The 22,911-nt window shown below is 50.9% G+C and overlaps 1 protein-coding gene across 1 annotated transcript in view; it reads left to right on the plus strand.

Moving 5' to 3' along the window:
• LOC121166264 (phospholipase B1, membrane-associated-like) overlaps window positions 1-22,911 on the plus strand; it is a 100,696-nt gene that overhangs the window by 38,770 nt on the left and 39,015 nt on the right. The window contains exons 18-32 of the mRNA XM_040995369.1: window positions 5,147-5,205; window positions 6,800-6,873; window positions 8,169-8,212; window positions 12,401-12,509; window positions 14,970-15,021; window positions 15,451-15,531; window positions 16,737-16,802; window positions 16,993-17,093; window positions 18,365-18,446; window positions 18,860-18,964; window positions 19,055-19,150; window positions 19,320-19,391; window positions 20,317-20,355; window positions 20,877-20,937; window positions 21,757-21,815. Of these exons, the coding sequence (XP_040851303.1) occupies window positions 5,147-5,205; window positions 6,800-6,873; window positions 8,169-8,212; window positions 12,401-12,509; window positions 14,970-15,021; window positions 15,451-15,531; window positions 16,737-16,802; window positions 16,993-17,093; window positions 18,365-18,446; window positions 18,860-18,964; window positions 19,055-19,150; window positions 19,320-19,391; window positions 20,317-20,355; window positions 20,877-20,937; window positions 21,757-21,815 (1,100 nt within the window). The remainder of the gene's footprint in view (window positions 1-5,146; window positions 5,206-6,799; window positions 6,874-8,168; window positions 8,213-12,400; window positions 12,510-14,969; window positions 15,022-15,450; window positions 15,532-16,736; window positions 16,803-16,992; window positions 17,094-18,364; window positions 18,447-18,859; window positions 18,965-19,054; window positions 19,151-19,319; window positions 19,392-20,316; window positions 20,356-20,876; window positions 20,938-21,756; window positions 21,816-22,911) is intronic.

Raw genomic sequence — 22,911 nt, forward strand, 5'->3', positions numbered from 1 at the left:
TAGTCAACATTAAAAGCTTGCAGTCTTCCCATCCCAGTCAGTGCACATGGGCAGACTGTTGAGCGCTTTCCTCTGGACTTGACACCTTGCATCACTGTGTATTACTTGATGGCTTGCTCCATAACACAGCTGAGATAGCCAAGAAAAACATATTGGGTCTCAGGGATAACTTTCGGTTTTCCTAACCAGACATTGAAGGTGAATGAAGTGAAAATGAAGTGCCAATAAAGGTCTAGAGGGCATGATGTTAACTGTTGAAGTTGGCTATCTTGAAGTCAAGCTTGTAATTCTATGCACAGATTCAGGAAGTAGGGATCCACAAAGCTAATTATATGCTGGCAAATGTTCCCACTGGAATATGCCATAATGGTTCATTCATTGAGTCTGAGCCATTGATTCTTTTCTAAGCCTCTGATGTCATTTATTTGGCTCATTTAGCAGTTGTTCAAAGGCTAATATTTAAATCTCCCCAGGTTATAACTCTAGATTCTGTACTCCTGAGAGATTAGAAGCCAATGTGTATTGTAAGTCCTAAAGCTATTTCTATGATTACCACCTGCTCATAAGGTATGTGACTTGACAGAACCTGGAACCAGGAAGGAATGAGGTCCCAAAGGAACTGCTGCTCAGCCCCAGATGTGACCAGGATACTACACACATTCAAATTCACGTATGAGACATGGAGATAAATGTTTCCCGGATGCAGGATTTCTACCTTTTAAAGCTTTAAGAGCTGCAAAATCTGTCCTGGAGCCACTTAGCTTTCATTCAAGCTCACATATTTCTTGACCTGCTGTGCATAAGGTGCACATATAAACTCACGCCTGAGACTCCCATGACAGAAGCAAGTTTCCAATCCTGTGCTGGCAGTTTGCCACCATTGTGGATGTATCTTCATCAGTCCCTAGCATCAGAGAGCAGATGGGCAGGGAATCCTAGCTGACTATTGAAATTCACTGTTTCAGATTTTGGTCCCAGGGGTTTAGCTTTTTAGTTTACATAAGACTAAGTCTCAGTGTGCTTAGCCTTTCTCCTGAGTGAAACTTTCTGGGACTAGTGGAAAGTTCCCTTGCTATTCGTGATTCCAAATCGGAGCATGGCTGGCCTTGGATAAGAGGCTCCTCTGTAGAAATCTTGATGAGTTAATGATGTGTTTATCAACTTCGCTCAAGGTGGTGAACAGTCTGTACCAGATAATGGTTAGCCAATTGGCCCATACAAATTTAATCTTATCTCTAAATAGTTCTTTTGCCAAGGAGAACCATTGCTCAAGTGCTTTGCCGTATCTCCAGTCTGGGCTGTGTTTTTGTTGCAGAAAATGACATGAGCAAATCTCAAATCAAGGTCTGAGGAATATTAAACCAGTGGAATGTGTTGAACCCTGTCTTAACAAAAAAATAGGTCAAGTCCTCATTCTAAGGCTTGCTTCATTCATTGGGTTTATTATCTCTTGCTAAGAATCCTTAAAAGTGATCAGTTGGAAGAATCCCTCCTCCACAAGTCGATCACTCCACCCACCCACCCTGTCCTGCACACCCACCCTGCGCCAAACACGTAGATAGATAGGTATGCATGTGTTCTCTGCCTACAACAAGTTTCAGAGATGGTCAATTTCATCTGTCTCTTTAGCAGTCTACAGTAATACTACTTTTGAAGCAAATTTGTCCATCTTACATTTTACCAGCCTCAAAGATTACCCCTAACCTTTGCACAGCAGCTAGTGTTCATAGAATTCAACTCAATTATGCATTATGGCAGCAAGAATGTGGTGATTGATGATCATCAGCAAGAGCTAAAATAAGCCACTCAAGAGTGGGGGTGGGGGCAGAGTTTTATTTTCTGTTCTGTAGCCTTTTTTACCCATAGCCTGATTTCTTTCAGAAGAGGTCCTTTTCAAGTTCTTATGCTCAACCCTGTGGGCCGGCGCTAATGTGTGCAGCTGGCTTTGTGATTTGATATTGTTCTCATAACTGCATAGTGTGGCTGTGGATGGATGCGGAGGGCCAGACAAACTACAGTCATGTGGAAGGGGAGACTCGAGGCATGGTGAGCGAGGAGGGAGGACTCTGAAGAAAGACATACAGCGGGCCTTGAGTCTAAGAGGCAGAGTCACAGACCTGCCTTCCGGCTTTGCAATGGCAGCCACAACCACAGCCACAAGCATGTCTACGTGTACACACAGGAAATGTGACTCTGCCCTTTTAGCCACAGGAACAAAAACAGACCGCCATCAACAGCTTAAAAAAGGAAAGTGTATTAGTGGTTTTCAGAAGGCAGTACCCCAACCCAGTGATAGTATTGGTATTACCTGGAAGTGTGTTGGAAATGGCAATCCTTGAGCTCATCCCAGGTCTGTGGAATCGGAGACTGAGGTGGTGCCCAGGCACCCGTGTGTTGACAAGCTCTCCAGGTCAACTCCCTGAGGTCAGTCCAAGTTGGAGGAGCACTTGCTTCTACAATGTACACACATATATATTCACAGCGCCGTGTGCACTAGTGTGTGGCATCAACTGGGAAGGCGTGGACACATTTGTGTTGGGAGTGTGTGCTCAGTGCAAGGGGCAGTTCTCCACTGTGACCACTGGGAGAAGTAGAGAAGTTGACTGCGTGGAGGGGAGAGCCTGACGATGCCTTTAAACCTCAACCTTTGAGTGCTGATGCAGCTTCGGACATGGGCATGGTTTTACGTGTGTGATTTGAGTGTTGAGGGAGCTGTAGATTTGTAGTCCAGTTGGGTGGAAGGCGTCTCCTCCTCTGTTCCACTGCAGGTTTGCTAAGCTGTTGAGAAAGCTTCCTGAAGAAGCTAGGCTGCTCTGTGGTCCATGAAAGCTGTCTGAATGACACAGGGCAACAGCAGCATTGCACCACCAGTGGCAACAGCGGGTACCTGAGAGCAGACTTGGAGCTGTGGCCAAGTTCGGGTGCCTGGGCGGGAAGGTCCTTAGGGGATAAGGGGGAGCTTGTGACCTGAAAGGCTGAGCTATCCAGAAGGGTACTTCAAAAAGATGGTGGCAAATGGCATTAAAATAGAAAATCTATTTTGGTACCAAAAAATTGGTGTTGTGAATATGACAGATCTTCCAACAGTTCAAGGGGAATGTATAATATGGAAAATTATCCATGGAGTTGGACATTTATGTGCCAGCATGTATCTCTTCATTTTATTTTTGTACAAATTTTCCTTTTTTTGTACTGAGTTCTGGCATATGGCTTAAGGAGTTCTAGGTGTGGTCCCCTAAATGTACTTAAAGTTGTATTTCTGTGTATAGAAAGTAATGGGTTAGATACAGCACTAGGGAATGGGTGCAGGGAACTTCATATACTAAATGTCTGCTAAGTAGCTAGCAGACATGAAAGGGCTATACCTTAACCTATCTCTCTCTCTTACATATATATTTTTTGCTGGAAACTCAGAGTTACAGAAATAGACCTAGGGAGTGAGGGAGGGAAGGCGAGAGTGAGAGAGAGTGAGAGCACTTCCGTTCGCTGATTCACTCTCTAAGTAGCCTCAACAACCAGAAGTGAGCTGATATGAAGCTGAAATCCAGGAACTTCTGCAGCATCTCCCACATTGGCACAGGCCTTTAGCAGGAAGCTTGATTGGAAGTGGAGCATTTGGGACTAGAACTGGAAGTCATGTGGGATGCTGGCACTGCAGGGATAGATTAGCCTATTATGCCACTGCACTGGCCCCACCTGACCTTCATAATCTCCTTCATAAACCCTTGACTTGAGCCAAAACATGAGGCGAGTTCTGTTGGACAGACCTCAGCGCTTCTCCACCCCATGTTCTTCCTTTGTTTTTCTCTCCACCAGGTCCTCTCCCTCTGCCTCTCTCTCATCTTTCCTCCTGCTTTCCCCCTCTTCCATGAAGTCTGCTCTCATCCTTGCCCTGCCCAGGGCATCCTGCAGCCAGCTGTGGGGCTCTGTGGTACTTGATGCTTCCCACCATGTCCCTCTCTTTGTAAGTGATCCTCCTTGGGATGCATCTCCTCTTCTCCCTGGCGCTATGGCTTCGGGAAGGCATCTCGATGTCTGATGGCTGCGAGCCCCCTGTCACCCAGCTGCTGCCTTGGGCACACTGTGTGTGTCATAAGAGCTCACAGCTCTTTCAGCACTCCACAGCATGCAGCTGTACTCCAGAGATGAAGAAAGCACAGAGTTGGTATTTGCAAAATGGTTTGATGGTAACTCAGAGTTAAACGTGGGATTGTCATTCCCAGTTCCATTCCTAGGCATATACCCCAAGTAATAGCTAGTCTTCAGTCAAATACTTCTATACAAATATTCATGACTGCAGTATTCACAGGCTGGAAAAACTCAAGGTTGAAAAAAACCCCAAAAGTCCATCAACAGATGGATGGGCAAACTATGGTACTTCCACATGGTAGATTATTATTCAATCAGAAAAAGGGAGTAAAGTATGCATGCTGCAATATCAGTGAACCTTGGTGGCATGAAGCAAAGGAGAAAAAGCAGACACATGTGATCGCATATTGTACGATCCAGAATAAATAAATCCACTGAGGCAGAAAATCAATCTCTGGTTACTAGGGACCTGGAGGACAGAAGGATGGGAACATTTATAATGGGGACAAAATCTCCCTTTAAGGAAGTGAAAATCTTTTTGGAACCAGATGGAGATGATGGTGGCAGGACATTGCAAATGCACTGAATTCTACTCAAGTGTCCACTTCCGGGCAGCTAATTTTATGTTACATGAATTTCATCTCCATTTTAAAAGTAGAGTCAGTGGTATGAAAGTATTTTTTGAATCCCAAATATCACGAGCTCCTTGAATAGACTCTGGGCTACAGCTCCACCACCATCATTCCCTCCCTCCCAGCAGCCTGCCAAGGGCTTGCATGCCCCTCCCCACCCTGTAGCATCAGCCTCTCTCCAAATGCTAGCAGACACTGCCCCTGTTAGGGCTGGATCCCCCTTCCTGCTCCTGACCCCCTGGTGCCAGTGCCCCCCAGCTGGCACCATGGCTGCATTTGCTGACAAGGATGACTGATTGGATGTCCGGTCCAAGGCCTATGGCTTCCTCCCTGGTTGCCCGGAAGATGCTCTTTGTCTTCAGAGAGGAGGTGTCCCATGCTTTCTGGGAACCTCACCTTTCGTTCACTCCTGCTTGTCTGCTTAGTTCACAGGCTGAAGCCGGCTGACATCAAGGTCATAGGCGCCATGGGCGATTCCCTCACAGTGAGTTACCTACGTGGTGGGAGGAAGGGGTGGGAGACAAGATGGAGATGAATAGGAGAGCTTGGAGGGGGGAAGTTGAGGCAAACAGACTCCCAATGCTGGTCCTGCATGCCAGTGCCTCTCCATCTCCCTGCCCATCTGGGGCTTCTGGCATTCTTCCCCCACTTCCATGTTACTCCCAGTGTTCTGTCTCAATGCTGGGATGAAGGAGATGGCAGGGAGTGGAGAGGCCCCAGGGAATAGAAGTGACCCATCCTAAGTCACACAGCCCATCAATGGTTGGCAGAGTTGGACAGGGTCTCCAGGGAAGATCAAAGGTCCTGGGCTTGTTTTATCCATGGAGGAAATGCAAGGGCAAGTAGCCAGGGAGGTGACAAGACAGCAACAGGTGCTATGTGGAGAAGGCAAAAGGACCCAAGGTGATTCAAGGCCACCTCTATACCTGTCTTATGGTGAAGCCCCTGACCCCACACTTCTATCCATGAAAAAAAGAACCAGGCCCTCAGAGAGCCTGGGAAGGGAAGCCTAGATGGAGTTCAGCTGCTGGACCTGAGTCTCCAGCTGAATCCATCACCCCACCTGACCCCGAGGACCAGCTGGCATGTGACTGTGGCCTGTGCACGATGTATTTTGTTACTAGCCCTGTGATGATATCCTGCAACTGTGACTTCCCTTAAACACAAGCAAGGTGAGGTTGGGCAAGGCGAAGGTGGTGCCCAGGCCCCCTAAGCTGCGAGTGCCGGGACCAGGGCCACCACTCAGGGCTCCTGGCCCCTGCTGGCCTCCCCCATGAGGCACAACCGGAAGTCAGCCTTCATCCTGGCTGCCCAGGGGGGCGCTGGTCAGACCTTGGCACGTGTGTAGCTGTGCTCAGAGAAGATGTGCTTCAGGCAGGGGACAAGCACCTGCAGAAAGTGTCTACACTGTGGCTTCAAAATCCATGCTATTTCCTCAGCTGGATGCAAATACGTGGGATTCCATTTGTGGTTTTGCCTTTTGTTTTTGATGGACACATGGTATTTGTACATATTAGGGGTATATATGCCCACACACATATATTGGGCCTAGTGAGCGATGATTGGCTCAAGATATCAGCGAGTTTAAGATCTGCTGTTTCTCTGGGTTGGAAGCATTCAGCAGGCCTCTCTGCTAGCTCACGTGAGATGTTCCAATTCACTGTTACTGACTGTAGCCACCTGACTGTGTTACAGGATGGAAGCAACATGTCCGCCCAACTGCAGCCCTGGCCCGTGGGATTGGGTCTCATTATTTGTTCTTAAGTTGCATGTTTGGGAGATATGTTGATACAAGAGGAGGAGGAAGTTTTCTCTTATGCATTTCACAATTAAAAGAAAGAATGAACTACAGGAGCCTGACACGCGTCCTTTCCTAGCCCTGCTGCTAGCTTCGCTGGAACCTGGGCAGGGCAGAGCTCTCCAAGAGAGGCAGATCTGTGGGAGCTCTCCCTACAGGTGCTAAGGAGGACGCGCCTCAGGCTCGCACACAGGTGGTCCTGGCTAGGACAAGCACACAGACCCTCCTGCAGTGGGCAGATGGGACAGCAGGAAGCCTCACCCTTCTTGTTCCCTTGCAGGCAGGCAACGGGGCCGGGTCCCTGCCCGGGAACGTCCTGGATGTCATAACTCAGTACCGAGGCCTGTCCTGGAGGTGAGTGGGGCGTGACCAGGCAAGGGATGGGCCGTCTGGCTCTTTCCCATCAATAACTTCTGGGTTCAGTTGAAGAGAAGAATTTGTCAGTTTCCTGAAAAGGAGCTGAGATTCGAGCCAAGCAGGGTTCTGGGGGAAAGACTCACATCACGGTTTGGGCTAGGACTGTGTCTCCATTTTCCATGTGTCCCTTCTGGGATCATCTGAGAAGGACCTGTAGCCAGCTCCCAGCTCTGTGTGTCCTGGGACAAGAAACTTTTCCAGGTGCTTCTGCCCTCCGAGGCAGAGACAAGCTATCCCCTGAACAGTGCCTAAAGACGAGAGAGACAGTTGGGGCCCAGCACAGGGTCTGACCCAACAGAGGCAGTGAGAGCAGCTGGCCTCATGGCACAAGGATCTTCATCTCACAGTGGGGAAAGCAGGGCCCAGAGTGGGCACCATCTTGAACCAGGAGGGCAGGGAACAGGAGTCGGAGCTTGCCGAGTCCTAAGCCTGGCATGGGCGTGTTCTGCTCTGCCTGGATCTGGCTGCCTTGAGCAGTGCCTGGTCTTCACTTCCGTGCCTAGCCAGGCTGGGCCAGGTGGTCTGCGGTTTTTGCAGTCTGGTCCCAGCCTCTGCGTCTGACACTAGCTTTATCCCTGGCACCCAGCCTGGTGGTGCTGTTGTACCATTAGCCCACAAGTCTCCCCGGGCCTTGCAGATATTCCCAGGCACGCCTGCTTGCAGGGAGGGGGCTGGGAAGCCAGGGCATCCAATCAGCTCTGGAATGCTGAGTATTTTCGTGCCTGGAAACCCACCTAGCTTTGATCTGAGAATTGGCTTACCCTCCCAAAGACATCCTTTAAAAAAGAAAAAAACAGGAAAGGAAAGATCAAGGCAGGCTTTTTTCTTTTTTTTCCTGTGTTTTTAGTGATAAAATTAAATGTACAGCTGCAGGGGTAGCCAGCACAGCACGGAGCTGGCCAGTGCAGGGTCGTTTCAGGGTGCAAAGGGTCCAGTTGAAGTTCCCTGCTCTCATGTGGGGGCTCCACGTTTAATTCCAACGTTAACAAAATCAGCCTCAAGTGTGGGCTTCATTGGAGGGGAGAGGGCTGTGGTCTGGGTTTGCTTTCGGCAGTGAGGAGGAGACAGGGGAGGTCTTGTTCCAGGTCTTGGGGTGGAGTGGTAGAGGTGGGGGCGGGGGCAAGGGGCCGTTCTCCTTAGAAGCAGGTGCAGGGGGATTCTTCCACAAAGCTTCTGCAGCACTTCACAGTTGCCATCCTCTGAACCCCTGTCTGTCTCTTCCTTCCATGCAGTGTCGGCGGTGATCAGAACATCAGCACCGTCACCACGCTGGCCAGTAAGTACGGCCAGGGCTGTAGTGTTGCCCCGCGGGAGGGCGGCTCGGGCAGAGGCAGAGTCCAGCCGTGGGCAGCAGGGGGCGCTGCTTCCCCGAGGCTGTCACTTGGGCTGCTGGGCGAGGGGGTGTGGTCAAGAAAAGACGCTGCCTTTATCTGAGGAGGGAAGAAAGTTCAGCTCCCATCTTCGTGAGGGTCATTAAAAGTAATTCAAAGAAAGAGAATAGAAGAAGCTCCCATCTGCAAAACCTGGTCTTGACCTGGGCACCTGCGGAATGGGGTGGGAGTTCCAGTCCCTAGGGAGTCGCTGGAGCAGGTGCTGGCAGTGCAAATGTGGCAGTGTGTGTTCTTAAAGCCAGGCTGCATCCTCCGGAGGGCCAGGTCTTTCTATCCCGGAGCAGGTTGCTGAGCTTGTTGTTGAAATGTACCTGCCACAAAGGTTCAGAGTAAATTCTTTGCCCTGAATCCTGCTCGACTGGCCATTTTGCCTGCAAGCTGTGAGATGAGTCCTATTCCCGTTTTTCCGGCGTCTGTTCCTTTGCGGATGAGTCCTGAGAGGCTAAGAAATTCTTTAAGCCTCAAGTCTCCAGGACTCTGATGGCCGGGGTGTCTCCTCTCTACCTGGATCCTGCTAGATGGGTGACGCGTCAAATGCCATGGAATCTGAGCTTTTTGCCACCAGTATGCCCGGTGGCCTCAATTTGTGAATCTTTACACAAGGTTCACAAGCTCCCCTACTGCTGGGAGGTGCCTTGGGGTGCTTATGAGAATGTGGTTGATTCTGCTACCGGAGGACTGTCAGGACAGGCCACTTGCCAGGGCTCTGGTCCTGCTGCTGACACCCAGGGCAACAAGACCAGGAATTGTCTGTCTCAAAATCTTTTTACCCCAATGATTGGCAAAGGCCACTCCAATAAACTTAGCCCAGGAATGGGATGCTGGTTGATGATATTTTTTCCTAGCAGGTTATACAACCAGTCTGAATATAGGGGTTGGATAATCCAGAGGGGACAAGCACATGGAAATGTATTAGAAAAATTATAATATGGAAGGTTGGAGAAGAACCTCTGTTCAGCCCTCTTGTTGCTATTCGCTTTAGTCCACCAGGCTAGACTCCAGTGCTAGGTGCTTGGGAAGTCGATGAGGCACTGATGATGCCACCAAGGTCTGTCCTTAAAGACGGGCAAGTGAACCAACAGTTACCACCATTTGCAAAGTTTAGAGGAAAACAAGGAGGCTGCTGAACTCTGTCTTCTGAGAAACAGCTTTAGGATCTAGATTCCATCAGACAGAGATAACTGTGTATAAGTTCATGGCCTAGCTGGCAGATACTGGATTCCCCTAGGAATGGGTACCCACCACCTCCCAAGACTAACCGCTGCATGTGCACACAGCTCAGGTGACTTCAAAGACCTTCCTTCTACTCGTCACAAGTCAGAGTGGTTTCAGTCCCTTAGTGGAATCGCCCCAGCACCACAAGGCAGGGGTCCAGTCCAGCTGTGTTCAGTAGACCTTCAGCCAGGGTTCTGTATCACATGGAGATACATACATACACACACATCCCTGGGAATGGTTTTCCTCACTTGTCTGAACTTTATTTAGTCAATTTATTGAGCATTTAGGAGGCCCTGAAGCCTACACAGACTTCACTCTCTGGAGTTTGTAGTCAAGTTGGTCCCAATCCTAGCAGTTAGGCAAGCAAATGAAAGAAAAAAAAAACATCAAGATTAGAAATTAACTGTTATTTGAAGGTGACATGATCTTACATATAGAAAACCTTAAGGGAGCCAGTGTCACAGTGGGTAAAGCCCCTACTGATGGTGGCAGCAGCTCCCCTGTCAAAGTGCTCATTTGAGTCTTGGCTATTCTGATGTAGCTCCCTGCTAATTTATCTGCTAAGGAAACAAATGATGCACAGAGTACATGGGGTCTTGTCGCTCACGTGGGAGGCCAGCATGCTCCAGAAATGCCCTGCATTTGTCTTTGACTGTTGAGGCCTTTTGGGGAGTGAACCAGTAGATATAAAATCTTTCTCCCTCTTCTCCTTCCCCCCCATAACCTTGCCTCTCAAATAAATACTGTAAAGATGAATGTCTAAGGAATCCATTAAAAATTGTTGGGACTAACTAGAGGATGCAGTGCAGTTGCAGGACACAAAGTCAATATGCAGAAAGCAGTTGTATTTCTGTTCACTATCCAAGAAACTGAAAATGAAATTAAGATAGTTGCATTTATAGCAGAACCAAAAGGCATAAAATATTTAGTAATAAATTCAACAAAAGAAGCATGTCTCTTACATTTTCAAAATGACAAATCATTGCTGTAAAAAAAATCCTAAATGAATGAAAAGCTATCCTGTGTTGGTGGATCAGGCTGACTTGCTAAGGTAGCAATACTTCTAAGATAAACCTAAAGATTTGGTGTAATCCTGTCACAGTTCCAGCTGGCTTCTTTGTGGAAGTTGGCAGGCTAGATCCTAAACTTTGTGTGGAAAGCCCAACAGCCCCAAATAGCCAAAACAGTCTTGACAAGGATGAACTAATTTAGAGAATTCTGACTTCTCCATTTCAAAACTTCCCAGAAAGTTACAGTAATCAAGACTATGTGGTTCTGCCATAAGGATAGACACAGACAACATTAGCATTGAGAGAAAAAAAAAGTCTTAGAATTTATGGCAAACTCATTTTCAACAAAGGTTCCAAAACCATGCAACAGGGAAAGAAGAGAGAGTGTGACAAATGGTGGCGGGGTAGACGCCTGGTCCCACGCAGAGACTGAAGCGGGGTCCCTCTCACACCACTACAAAGATACACTCCACTTTGATCATAGAGCCAGACATAAGAGCTACGCCTAATGCTTAGGAGAAAATGTAGGAACAAATCTCCATGAGCCTGGGTGCAGGCATGTCATCTTGGATTGGCTACTGAAAATGCAAGTGGTGGAAGAAAAGCATTTGGGTCCAAAGAATACCTTCAAGAACATGAAGACAGTGCACAGAGCAGGAGAAAATGTTTCGCAGTCATATATGGGATGAAAAACGTGAGTCTAGAAATTATAAAAAAAAAAAACCTGTTAAAGCTAGATAAAAAAAAATGGATAGCCATTTCTCCAAAGAAAATATACAAATGGCCCATAAGAAAAAATGCTCCCCTCAGTGCAAACCCAAACCATAATGTGACACACATAATGTGATGCATGACAGTAAGAACCCGATCAGTGTGGGTGTGGCGAAGCTGCAGCCCTTCTCCAACTCTGCTGTTAGTGGGAGTGTAAAGTGGAACAGCTCCTCCGAGAACAAGGCCTGGCACGTCCTCAGCAAGTTGATCAGAGTTACCCTAAGGTATAGATATAGAAATCTATGCTAGAGAAATCCACATAAACATGCATACACAAGTGTTTGCCGCTGCACTATTTATGATGGACACAAAGTGGAAAGAACCCAGTGTGACAGCTGGAGAATGGATAAGTGAGGCAAAGTCGTATGATGGAATACTACTTGGCAGTCAAAAGAGTGAAGTCCTAATGTCTTTTATAACATAGGTGAAGGTTATGGACATTGTGCTAAATGGAAGAGCCATGAATGTATTGTACAATTTCGTTCATGTGAGATGTCTGGGATAAGCAAATCCAGAGAAACAGAAATTAGATGAGCAGTTGCCATGAACAGGGATGGGAAATGATTGCTGGGGGACACCGGGATTATCTTTGGGGCAATGAACTTGTTTTGAAGTTGATTATGGCCATGGTTGCATAACTTGGTAAATACACTGAAAGATTTTAATGATATACTTTTAACTTGAGGGCTTTCACAGTAGGTGACTTATATATTGATGAAGAGGCATTAAGTACAAAGGTACTTTTAAAAAGTTCATGGAAAGCAGAATTAAAAAATAATGTTGATGCAAAAACATTCTGGGATCTGTTATATGTTTTCACATTGCGCATGTTCCATGGATGGTTTGAAGAACCCCTGTGTGTTTGGAGAAAAAGGTGTGTGAGAAAACACTTAACTTGCAAAGCACCTAGTGTGTGCTACTCCTGTGGTTAAGCATCAGCCAGCTCCAGCTCCTACTTCTGTGCCAACTGAGGGGTGAGGGGTGGGAGCGGGCAGGTGGCCAGGGAGCACTTTGAAGGAAGCCGGAGCTCCCTCTGGGGTGGTTGCAAAGTGTGTCTCTCCTTTGTGTTCCTAGATATCCTCCGGGAATTCAACCCCTCCCTGCAGGGCTTCTCTGTTGGCACTGGGAGAGAGACCACTTCCGGAGCCTTCTTCAACCAGGCAGTGGCTGGCGCCCGAGCTGAGTGAGTGGGAGGGTTTGGCCTGACCTGGGGTCCCTTACAGGTGTCCCTCACTGGCTTGTTCCCATTTCTTCAGTATAGACGCTAGCCATGATGCTGATGCCAGACAGGTGCTGTGAGCAGGTGCTTCGACATCCTGTGTGTCCACATGAGACAGGCAGTACTAGGGCTCCCTGGGTACCGGCACTGTCATGGATGTGAAAGCCAGTGTCAGGGTTAGGGTTAGGGTCAGGATGAGGGGTCCTATGACATGCAGGGCCCTCCCTCCCAGGAAGCTTGGTGAGCACAGCCGCCACCATGTCATTGTCCACAGGCCCTGACCAGCTGGTCCTGGGGAGTGGGTCAGCCACCTTCCCCGGATCCCATGGCTCCGTTACATGCCAGGATTCCAGAACTTGGAGTGATTCTTGGGGTTTGCTGCCTGCTCAGAGGACAAATGAATGCCACATCAGTTTGGGAAAAAGAAACGGAGACCTTTTCTGTTTAAGTCCCGTTTTCCTCCTAGAATAATCACAAGCCATACTTTGCCCCTGGTTCCTGGGCTTCCTGCTCTGTGGTCCCTGGGTTCCATTCCCTACACTCCATCCTGACCTCGTCCCTGCCAGGACAAGTGACCCTGCATCCAAAGCAGCAGGTTGCACAGCCTGATGGATTTTTTTAAAAAATGAACGCAGGGGGATCTTTTTTAAAAATTATTACTCTGGGCAAGGGTAAGAATGAAAGGTTGCTGTGTACCTGACTGAAATTTGGGGCTTGATCCACTATGACCGAGGCATGAGTTGATGGGCCATGTAAGAGGAGAGGCAGTTCTAAGCATGACTGAGACAGGGGACACCAAGAGTGCCAGCACAGAGTCAAACACATGAATGCAACCCAATTCTGCCTTTGTTTGGGGCTGTGTCACATGAGGGGCCCAAGCACGAACCAGCTGGTAGAGAGTGCTGGGATGAGAATTCCTACACGACAGGTGCAGGCCCCCGAGTGTGGAGGAGCTAAGGGGCCTGAACAGTGCAGGGCCCTGCCCATGTGTTCATCTCCCTGTGCCCAGCAGGCTTTCTCACACACTCCTCTCACACCTGCAGCCAGATGTGTGTGTGCATCAGCACTTGCATTGTGTAAGATAACCCAGTGAGATGGTCCCATGGCATGTCTACAGAGGAAAACACTAGGGCTCAAAGCATTTGAGAGGCTTAACCCATGTGTGCAGCCAGGGGAGCAAGGGCCTGATCAGGTCTGGTGGGGGGGAGGGCGATGCTTAAGGAAACAGGGACGGCAGTTATTTCCTGCTAGGCATGGGACCAGGGAGCTTACTGATGATGGTGGCAGAAAGAAGTCGTGACTGTGCTTGCCACCTGCCAAGCATTGTTAGTTACTTATTCATTTTTCTAAAGATGTATTTATTTATATTGGAAAGGCAGATTTACAGAGGGAAGGAGAGACAGAGAAAGATCTTTCATCTGCTGATTCACTCCCCAGATAGCTGCAATGGCCAAAGCTGAGCCAATCCAAAGCCAGAAGCCAGGAGCCTCTTCCAGGTCTCCATGTGGGTGTAGGGTTCTAAGGCTTTGGACCATGCTCTACTGCTCTCCCAGGCCACAGGCAGGGAGTTGGATGGGAAGGGGAGCATCCGGGACGCGAACCAGCACCCATATGGGATCCTGGTGCTTGAAGGTGGAAGGTTAAGGAATTGAATCATCCTGCCAGCCCCCATGGGTACTGTTCTAAGTTCTCAGTGCAGCACCTCGGTGAAGTCTCCAGTAGGTTCATGGAGAAGGTTTCTGTTTACCATCCTCACAGTGCAGAGCAGAAGGCAAGGTGTGCATGGTGAAGTGTCCCGGAGCTAACCCGGGGGAATCAGGCTGCTGCCCAGAATGTATGGCCCCAGCAGGTGCTTCTGCTCTGCTTTGCCCACTTGCCTGGCTGCTCGCAGTGGCCCTCTGAGATAAGATGGTATATTTCTCTGTTCCAGGTTTAAGCTGAGGATTTACATCCTGTTCCCACAATTGGGTAGAGACTATTTAGTGTCAGGCCCCAGTGTCTCTGGCTCAATCAGGTCACCTTGAACGTCAGGGGGCCAAGGTCATGGCACCTGCTCAAGCAGGCATGTGCTGAGCTGTACGTGCTGGGTGGTACTCACAGCTAGCCTTTCTGTTTGTGCTGCACAACCTGCCCTGGCAGAGAAAGTAGAAAATGAAACATGCCCCTCAGAGAGCAGTGGCTTTGAGGTCACCCCTTCATGTGGGCAGGCTCTGCCCGTCCCCAGCTCCATCAGTGCCCCCAGTGGCACTGCATGGGAAAGGGGGCTGTGTCAGGGGCATCAGTCCCAGTTTCCAGCAGGAGACCCACCCAACCTGGGCCTTCCTTTGTTACAGTTCTGACTTCTCCAAATTCTCTCCCTTCCCCCACCACCCCAAAACCCTTTGCTGGTTCCTTACACCTCCCTTCTCTTGTGTGTGCCTGCAGTGGGTTAGTCGCCCAAGCCCAGAGGCTGGTGACCCTGATGAAGAATGACACGGTGAGTGTGGGGGCATGGAGTTGGGGCTCCTGGAACAGTGAGTGGATGCAGGAGATCCAGGGAGATGGAGAAGAGGGGGAGGGGGCGTTGATGAGCGATTTTTTTCCCCATAGCCAGAGGATCAGCTTCTCCATGCCTCAACCACTCCCTGGGAGTGCTGGAGGCTGGTGTAGGACCAAAGCTTAGGGCACTCCAAATCTGCTCCCCCAGGATGCTTGGAAAGTGTGACCTGTGGGTAACCGTGTGTGGACAGGGCTGTGTGGATACCCATCATGACCCCACCCCAAATAAGTGCACCCATGACTCAGGACCCCCAAACCAGAGGACAGAAAACACAAATCCCCACTATGTGCTTAATGGAGTCAACTGTATGTTCCTTAACCTGCCTCTCAGACAAGCTCTTACTTGTTGGTTTTCTGTTCATTTCAGAGGATAAATTTCCAGGAGGACTGGAAGGTTATAACGGTGTTTATTGGAGGCAATGACCTCTGCGATTCCTGCAATGACCCGGTACGTCCCCCAGCCCCTGCAGACCCTCCCCCAGGGAAGGATTCCCATGCCCCTGCCCACTACCCTCCAGCACCACCCCTTTTCTGGCCGCTGGAGCAGTGGTATGGCAGGATTGAGACCCAGCCTGGGCTTAACCCTGAGACCAAGAGGGCATTCACTGCCTGGGAGAGACGCACTGGAGGAGCAGGTGCCTCCCAAGTTCCCTGTGAAGGGAGCCTGATGGTTCTGGAGGATAGGAGGGCATCCCGGTCATCTGTAAGAGTCTTGCCCCGCTTTGTGAATGACCACAATCCTCTCCTGTGGGCTGTTTCCTCAAGAAACTGACTCCCACCCACCAAAACCTAGAGCCTCTGCCCCATGACACAGACACCACCGTGTGGTTCTGGTGCCGTGCATGGAACACAGCTTCAAGCTGGAGTCAGTGTGCAGTGGGCGTGGGGAACAGCAGGCTTCAGAGAGGTTGAAACAGGGCAGAAGCCTTCCAGTGTGTGTGTGTGTGTGTGTGTGTGTGTGTGTGTAGCAAGGGGCGGGAAGCAGAAACCTTTAGGAGCCTGTGAGCACCTGCTCAGAAGAAGGTGTGGCCTGTCCCCCAGACCCCGAATGGCCCATGAAGGGTCAGGGATTCTCAGTCCGTGAAGGACGCATGGGGGTCTGGAGGCTGCCAGGAGTGAGGAACTGGGGCCATGGGCCTTTGTCCTGCTCCCCAAGTGACACCACCCTGTTCTCTTTCACAGTAGGGATCTTGGTTCAGTTTTAATCTGAGAGTTTGCTGGCTTTACAAAGTTTAAAAACCAACTATGTTATGATCTGGAGGAATAATGGTGAAGATGTATTACGCCTGGGATGTGGTTTGGTTTCACAGTACTCTCCACAGGACTGGAGATGGTTAAGTCCCAGAGGTCTTAGAGGCGTCTGCTCCAGCCCTGGACAGCAGAAGGCCCAGTGATGGGATGCATGCTCCAAGTGACCTGTTCCCAGGCAGACCTGGGGTTTTTCCTGGCTCCAGGCAGGAGGAGGACACTTCCCTGAGAATGACAGCTGCAACATGCCCGGGGGGGGGGGGCATGGTGCACCTGAAGCCCCCAGCACAAACCTATTTTCACATCACCGACTCTGACTTCAAGGAGGAGAAGACCAGAGAGGAGGGAGCCGGGTTTGCAGAGTGGGTGGCGGGCGGTGCTCAGGGAAGGCTCTTCTCCCTGCAGGCACGCTATTCTCCTCAGAACTTCACAGACAACATCGCCATGGCGCTGGACATCCTCCATGCTGAGGTATGGTGGATGCAGCCTCAGAGTGGCTGTGCCAGCGCAACTCCATGCAGCGTCACCTGTACCTGACTGCACAGGTGTGGGTAGGGGTGGAGGGATGAAGAGAAGAGAGCAGTGCAGGAAGTGTGCGGGGCCAGCAGGGGGCTCCGGCCCCAGCCTCACCCTGCAGGCCACTGACTTCACCTCCATGCAGGTCCCCCGGGCCTTTGTGAACCTGGTGGAGGCGCTCGAGATCTCCAAGCTGCGGGAGCTCTACCAAGAGAGTAGAGTCAGCTGCCCCAGGCTGATCCTCAGGTGAGCCGGAAACCTTTCGCCTGTTCCTGAAAGGGGTGCCTAGCCCACAGCAAGCCAAGCCAGAGCAGAAGGCTGAGGAGTCCCCGGAAAGCCTGAGAAGATGGAGCTAGGGACAGCCCGCGGTATCCATCCTGGGGTGGCGCTCTGTTGCCTCCTCAAGGTGCATTCTTGTTGCCATGGCAATCACAGGGTACCTCCAGTCCTCTAGGAGTGGGGGAAGAGGATGGCTCACTCTGTCAGGATAGCTGGGCCTCTGGGGTACACCAGTGTTCTGGGCTGTGCACTCACAGATCTGGGGTCACTGTTGCTTGCTAGAAGATGCCAGGAGGATCAGCAGGGAGGTAGGTGCCCGACCTACAGGGAGCCTGCTGTGCCAGGTGGCAGTGGCTGCATGGCGCCGCCCCAGACTGAGGCTTTGTACAGGCCCCCTCCTTAGCCCTGGGCACATCACAGAGTCATGACTCAGATACCACAACCTCCTCTCCTGCTGCCTGCCCATGAACTCTGAGTCATGGCTAGCACAGCTCAGGGTTCGGCAGCTGTCTACTGAGTGGGTGAGTAATCCACAGAAGCCAGACTAGCTCTTAGAAACTAAGGGTACACTGGCTGCCCCCCTGAGGATCCATGCCAGGGATGGGGTCCAGGGATGGTCCAGGGATGGGGTCCAGATTGCCCAGAACCCCTGAAGGAGGTCTGAGGGAACCGTGAGCAGGTGTACCCCCTGGTCCCCACTCTCTCCAGGCCCTGGGCATACATATGGCTTCAGCCGTGTTCACTCCAGCTCGGAGCCCCAGCACTTGGCATAGCTCACATTCAACGCGCATGCGCGGTGTGCCCATTGCGGCACACCTGGGCGGGGGGAAACATGCCACATTTGCATCGTGCTGCGCTCCACCTGCCGTAGGTGATGCTGCTCCGTAAGCCACTCTGCAGATGGCAGAGAAATGTCCACTTCATCCCCAAGTGCAAATCCAGGCCCGAGACATGGTCTGTTTTACCTTGTACAGTCAAAGCTTATCTGGCTAGCCCTTGTTGATACAAATTCCTTCTCCCTCCCTCGTTCATTCCTTCCTTCCCCCCTTCCTTCTTTTCAACCCTCCTCCTCTCCCTCCCTCCCTCCCCCCAGCTGGTGTTGCAGGTGGCAGCTTAACATGCTGAACCACAACACAGGTCCTGGCACAGATTTGGGAGCTTTCTGAGTTAGATCCTGAGTCTCAGGGTCATACCCCTGTCTGGCTTACCTGTGGGCATCTCTTGGGTGTCGCCTGCAGGTCTCTCTGTCCCTGTGTCCTGAGGTTTGATGACAACTCCACAGAGCTCGCCACCCTCATTGACATAATCAAGGCGTACCAGGTAAGTGGGCAGGTGGGGTTGGGGGCTCACTGCCCTGTTTGGGGACCAAGGTAATTTTAACCCCAACTGGGCAGGCAAACACTGCTGACTAGTTTGCCAATTAAAAAAAAATGGTTTCAATTTATTTAAAAAATCAGAGACAGAGAGAGAGCTTCCATCGCTGGTTCACATCCCAGGTCAGGACCAGGCTGAAGTCAGGGACCTTGAACTCAGTGCAGCTCTCCCACAGAAGATCGAGCACTTGAGCCATTACCTACACTGCGACCAAGACTGATCTGAGAGATCCCAGTGGGCACCGGGCTGGCTGAGGTGTCCCTGAGCCCACTGGGCAGGCAGATTCCGTGTGCCCGTGTGTCCGAGCACCAGGTGGAGCAAGGACCGACCACCTGATGCTGGAAGCCTTATCCTTGTAGAATAACACGCAGCACCTGATTGACAGCGGGCGCTATGACTCGAAAGACGACTTCACAGTGGTCCTGCAGCCATTCTTCGAGAACGTGAACATGCCGAAGACCGCGGTAGGGAGCACGGGCAGTGGGCCAGGAGAGTTGGTACGTCCCTGAGGTTGCTGCGAGCTCCAGTCTCATGGCGCGTCTCTGTCTGCTCAGGAGGGGCTGCCAGACAGCTCTTACTTCGCCCCCGACTGCTTCCACTTCAGCAGCAAGGCGCATGCGCATGCAGCCAGCGCTCTTTGGAACAACATGGTAAGATGGAGGGCTGCAAAAGGAGGCTGTGCCCCTCTTCATGGTGGAGGGCATCCCTCAGGCTGTGTTGCCCCCATTTCCACGGTCCCTCCCTTCCCACCACCCGATCTTTCCTGCCTGCTGGCTGCACGGCCTCACTCCCTGTTCTCGCCTTTGCTCCTCGCTTTAGCTGGAACCTGTTGGGCAGAAGACAAGGGAGAATAATTTTGAAGGCGGAGTCCATCTCTCATGTCCAAACCAGGTAGAGCGAAAACTGTCCAGGTTCTGCCCCTCCTCGTTAGGCCTCTGGATTCATTTCACCCAAGATCTGCTCATCTGCTCACTCCATTCCATGCTCCAGGCTAACAATCTAGAAACCCCATCTGGTTGGACTGACGGGCGATGACCCCCCCAGCCCCCATGACCCAAGGCCTGTTGCCCACCTGCGTGGCAGGGAGGGGACTCTGGCACCCTGCACAAGACAAGATGGGGCTTGCATCCAGCTCTCATTCTAAAGGCTGGGGTGGGAGACCCCAGGGCAGATGGGACAGAAGGAGCCCCTGTGTTCACACAGTTATAAGTGAGGGACAGAGACCTAGAGTGGTACCAGCTTGGGTGGTAGTTGTGGCAGTGAACTGCAAGCTGGAGCATGGGAAGCAGGTGTTTGGAAAGGAAGAACTGAGTAAGATCCTGTGTTTACTCACACGTGACACTGCAGCTGCTGCCTTCACTCGAAGGGTCCTAGGCTTGACCCCGGAACCCCTGTGCAAGCCTGCAAGGGGCAGTACTCAAGCCATCTGATGTTTGTCCTTGTCTGGATAGAGAAGGAGCTTGGACCACTGCAGGGGAGTGGGCATGGGGTGGCAAAGGAGCCTAGGGTGTGGAACACGGACAGTTCCTAGCAAGAAGTGCCCAGTTGGAGGGGTGGAGGGGATAGAGTGAAGAAAGGCCACATAGACTTCACCAGCCAGAAGAATGAGAGGTGGAGAGAGCCCCACACGTCCCTGGGAGCATAGTGCCTGGTTAGGGTTGCAGCCAAGGCCCTGGTACATCCTTGGAGGGAGAGGCTGGGCTTGCAATGGAGGAGTCAAAGCAGCCAGAGATGCAGGTGCCCAGGTGAGTGCCTCGTGGGGTTGGCTGGCTGAGAAGGCTGCCTCTCTGCCATTGTTCATGCCCTCTTCTTGCAGGTCTGGCCATTCCTGAGCACCTACAAGAACAGCGAGCAGGTACCAGCATGTTGCTTTCCCTTGCCTCACCAGGCAGTGTGCTGGGTGACTTCTGGGCTAGGACTGGTCCAGCAGAGTCCTGTGGGCAAATGTCCCAAATAGAAAGCTTGGGTGGATGGGGGAAGTCACACTCTTAGAAGGCTCACCTCCCTGCCCACCGCTTCAGACAAGAAAACCACAGTGCTCACAGCTGGGCACACATCTGGTTATCCCAGGGTATCACACAGCCACGTTAAGATCTAATATTCTCATGAAGCTGGAACAGAAGTGGCGATGGGGTGCAATTATTTTGTGGAGTTTTTGGTCCTTGTAAGGGAGGAAGGAAGAAGGTCTCACAGCCCCCAGCTATTGCCCAGAACCACCCAGGAAGCTGCCTTCAAATGCCCTCTGGGAACTCTGCCCCAGAGAAGGCCTAGGAATCTGTATTTTCCCCCAGCTCTCTGGCTGACTCTGGAGCCCCCAGCCTGGTTTTGGGGGTTCTGTTTAACCCTGGGATGCTGGGATTCATTCTGTGTCCTCAGGCTCACGGGACCTGGCTGCCATGCACAGAAAGATCCTCTTCTGGCTCCCGTCCCACCTCAGGTGAGTCCCAACCCGGGATCCTACAAACGAGTGCTTAGAGGGCAGGGAGCACCTTGCCAGCCCCATGATGCTGCTCTCACCCTTCTCTCGTCTGGGATGAGTCGTGTGCCCTGGCCTATAGTGACGTCACACCCAGCAGGCCCCAAGGAGCTTAGAGGGAGCCCCAGTGGAGGAGGCTGGGTGTGCCCTCGTTGGGGGCCTGGAAGTCTCTGGAGGAAGCTATCACCAGGAGCTAGGAGGATGGGAAGGGAGCATCCTTGCAACCCCTGGCTCTGCAATCTCTGCAGAAGGTCCTGGAAGGTACCCTGGGATCTGGAGGTAAGACCTGGGGGCAGGGAAAGTCCCAAGATGATTATTCCTTAGACTCGGAGGAGAAACCCATACCCTAGCTCTCAGCAGGCTGAAGCCCCACAGCTCATCCCAGTTAGCTCCAACCAAGGTGTCATGGTGACCACCATGCTGGACTAATGGGATCCCCCTACCCTCTCTCTTGCAACTTGTCCTCCTCTCCCTGCAAGTCCAGGATGGTTATCTGTGATGGGGAAAGTATCTTCATGCAAGGAATCCTCGCCGAGTTCCTGGAAGATGCAACAACTAGAATGGATTTCAAAATTTATTTCCATTAAAAAAAAAGTTGCTTCAATTTGTCCAGGAAGTTATTGAAGTCCCTTCTGTGACCTCTTTTCTCTGTGGTGCTGGAGACACCCCTTCCTGCATGACCCAAGCATGCTGTGGCTGGCCTTCCTGAAGCAAGAAGCACTGTTCTCTGTCCACTGTTCCCCTGCCCAGCTCACCCGTGTCCTCTGCTCGCCTTTACAGTGCATGCCCTGAGACCCGCGGACATCCAGGTTGTGGCTGCTCTGGGAGATTCTCTAACTGTAAGAACCCACGGGCCCCAGGGGAAGGCGCAGTTGGGCTGGTTCTAGATCCCCGTGCTGACTCCAGCACGCTGCTCCTCGCTGTGTTCTGTTGTGTTCTTGCTCCCTCCATCTTGGCTCCTGAATCTGAGAAGAAGGAGGCATAAGAGCCCTTTTCAAGCAGGTGTGCCAAAAAAACCCCAAAACAAAACAAAGAAACACAACCTTTTCAAAAGCAAGTTATACTCTCAGTGGAGATTATGAAAACCCAGCATCGCTTATTGAATGAGTGCAAAGCTATGTCCCACAACTGAAAAGCCGTCGAGGCCTGCCAGTGTGGGTGTTGGTCTCCTTTCAGATAATGCCTTAGGGTCAAATCAGAGCCGCCCACCTGCAGTATGCGCTCCTAAGCTGCTCCTGGCTTCTGAGAAGTGGGGCTCTTTGGCAGCTACACGTGTGAGCCCTTCAGGATGCTCTTGGGAGGGGAACGGGAAAGCATGGACTCTGTCCACCACCCTCACTCAGACCTAGGAGCTCCTGCTTATGCACATAAGGAATGTAGGGCATGATAGTGGTTATGATAGTACCAGTAGACTGAAACTTGTAAGTACCTGATTTTTTAAAGCTTCATAGAATTTCTTTTTTAAAAAAGATCTATTTATTTGTTTATTTATTTATTTGAAAGGCAGAGTTACAGAGAGAAAGAAACCAAGAGAGAGATCTTTCATCGACTGATTTACCCTCTAAAGGGTTGCACTGGTCAGAACTGGACCAGATTGAAGCCAGTAGCTAGGAGCTTAGTATGGGTCTCACAAGGATGGCTCAAATGCTTGGACTGTCTTCATCTGCTTTCCCAGGCCATTAGCAGGGACTCAAACCGGTACCCATGAGAGGTTCCATCATTACAGGGGATAGCTTAACTCTCTGTGCCACTATGCCATCCCCTGAAGGTTTTTTTTTTTTAATTATTTTTATTGGAAAGGCAGATTTACAGAGAGGAGAGACAGAAAAATCTTCCATCTGCTGGTTCACTCCCCAAGTGGCCACAATGGCCAGAACTGAGCCAATCCGAAGCCAGGAGCCAGGAGCTTCTTCTGGATCTCCCACATGGGTGCAG

Source organism: Ochotona curzoniae, unplaced genomic scaffold (assembly GCF_017591425.1).
Source record: "Ochotona curzoniae isolate NIBS_2020 unplaced genomic scaffold, NIBS_Ocur_1.0 patch106, whole genome shotgun sequence".
In the NCBI taxonomy this organism is placed as follows: domain Eukaryota; kingdom Metazoa; phylum Chordata; class Mammalia; order Lagomorpha; family Ochotonidae; genus Ochotona; species Ochotona curzoniae.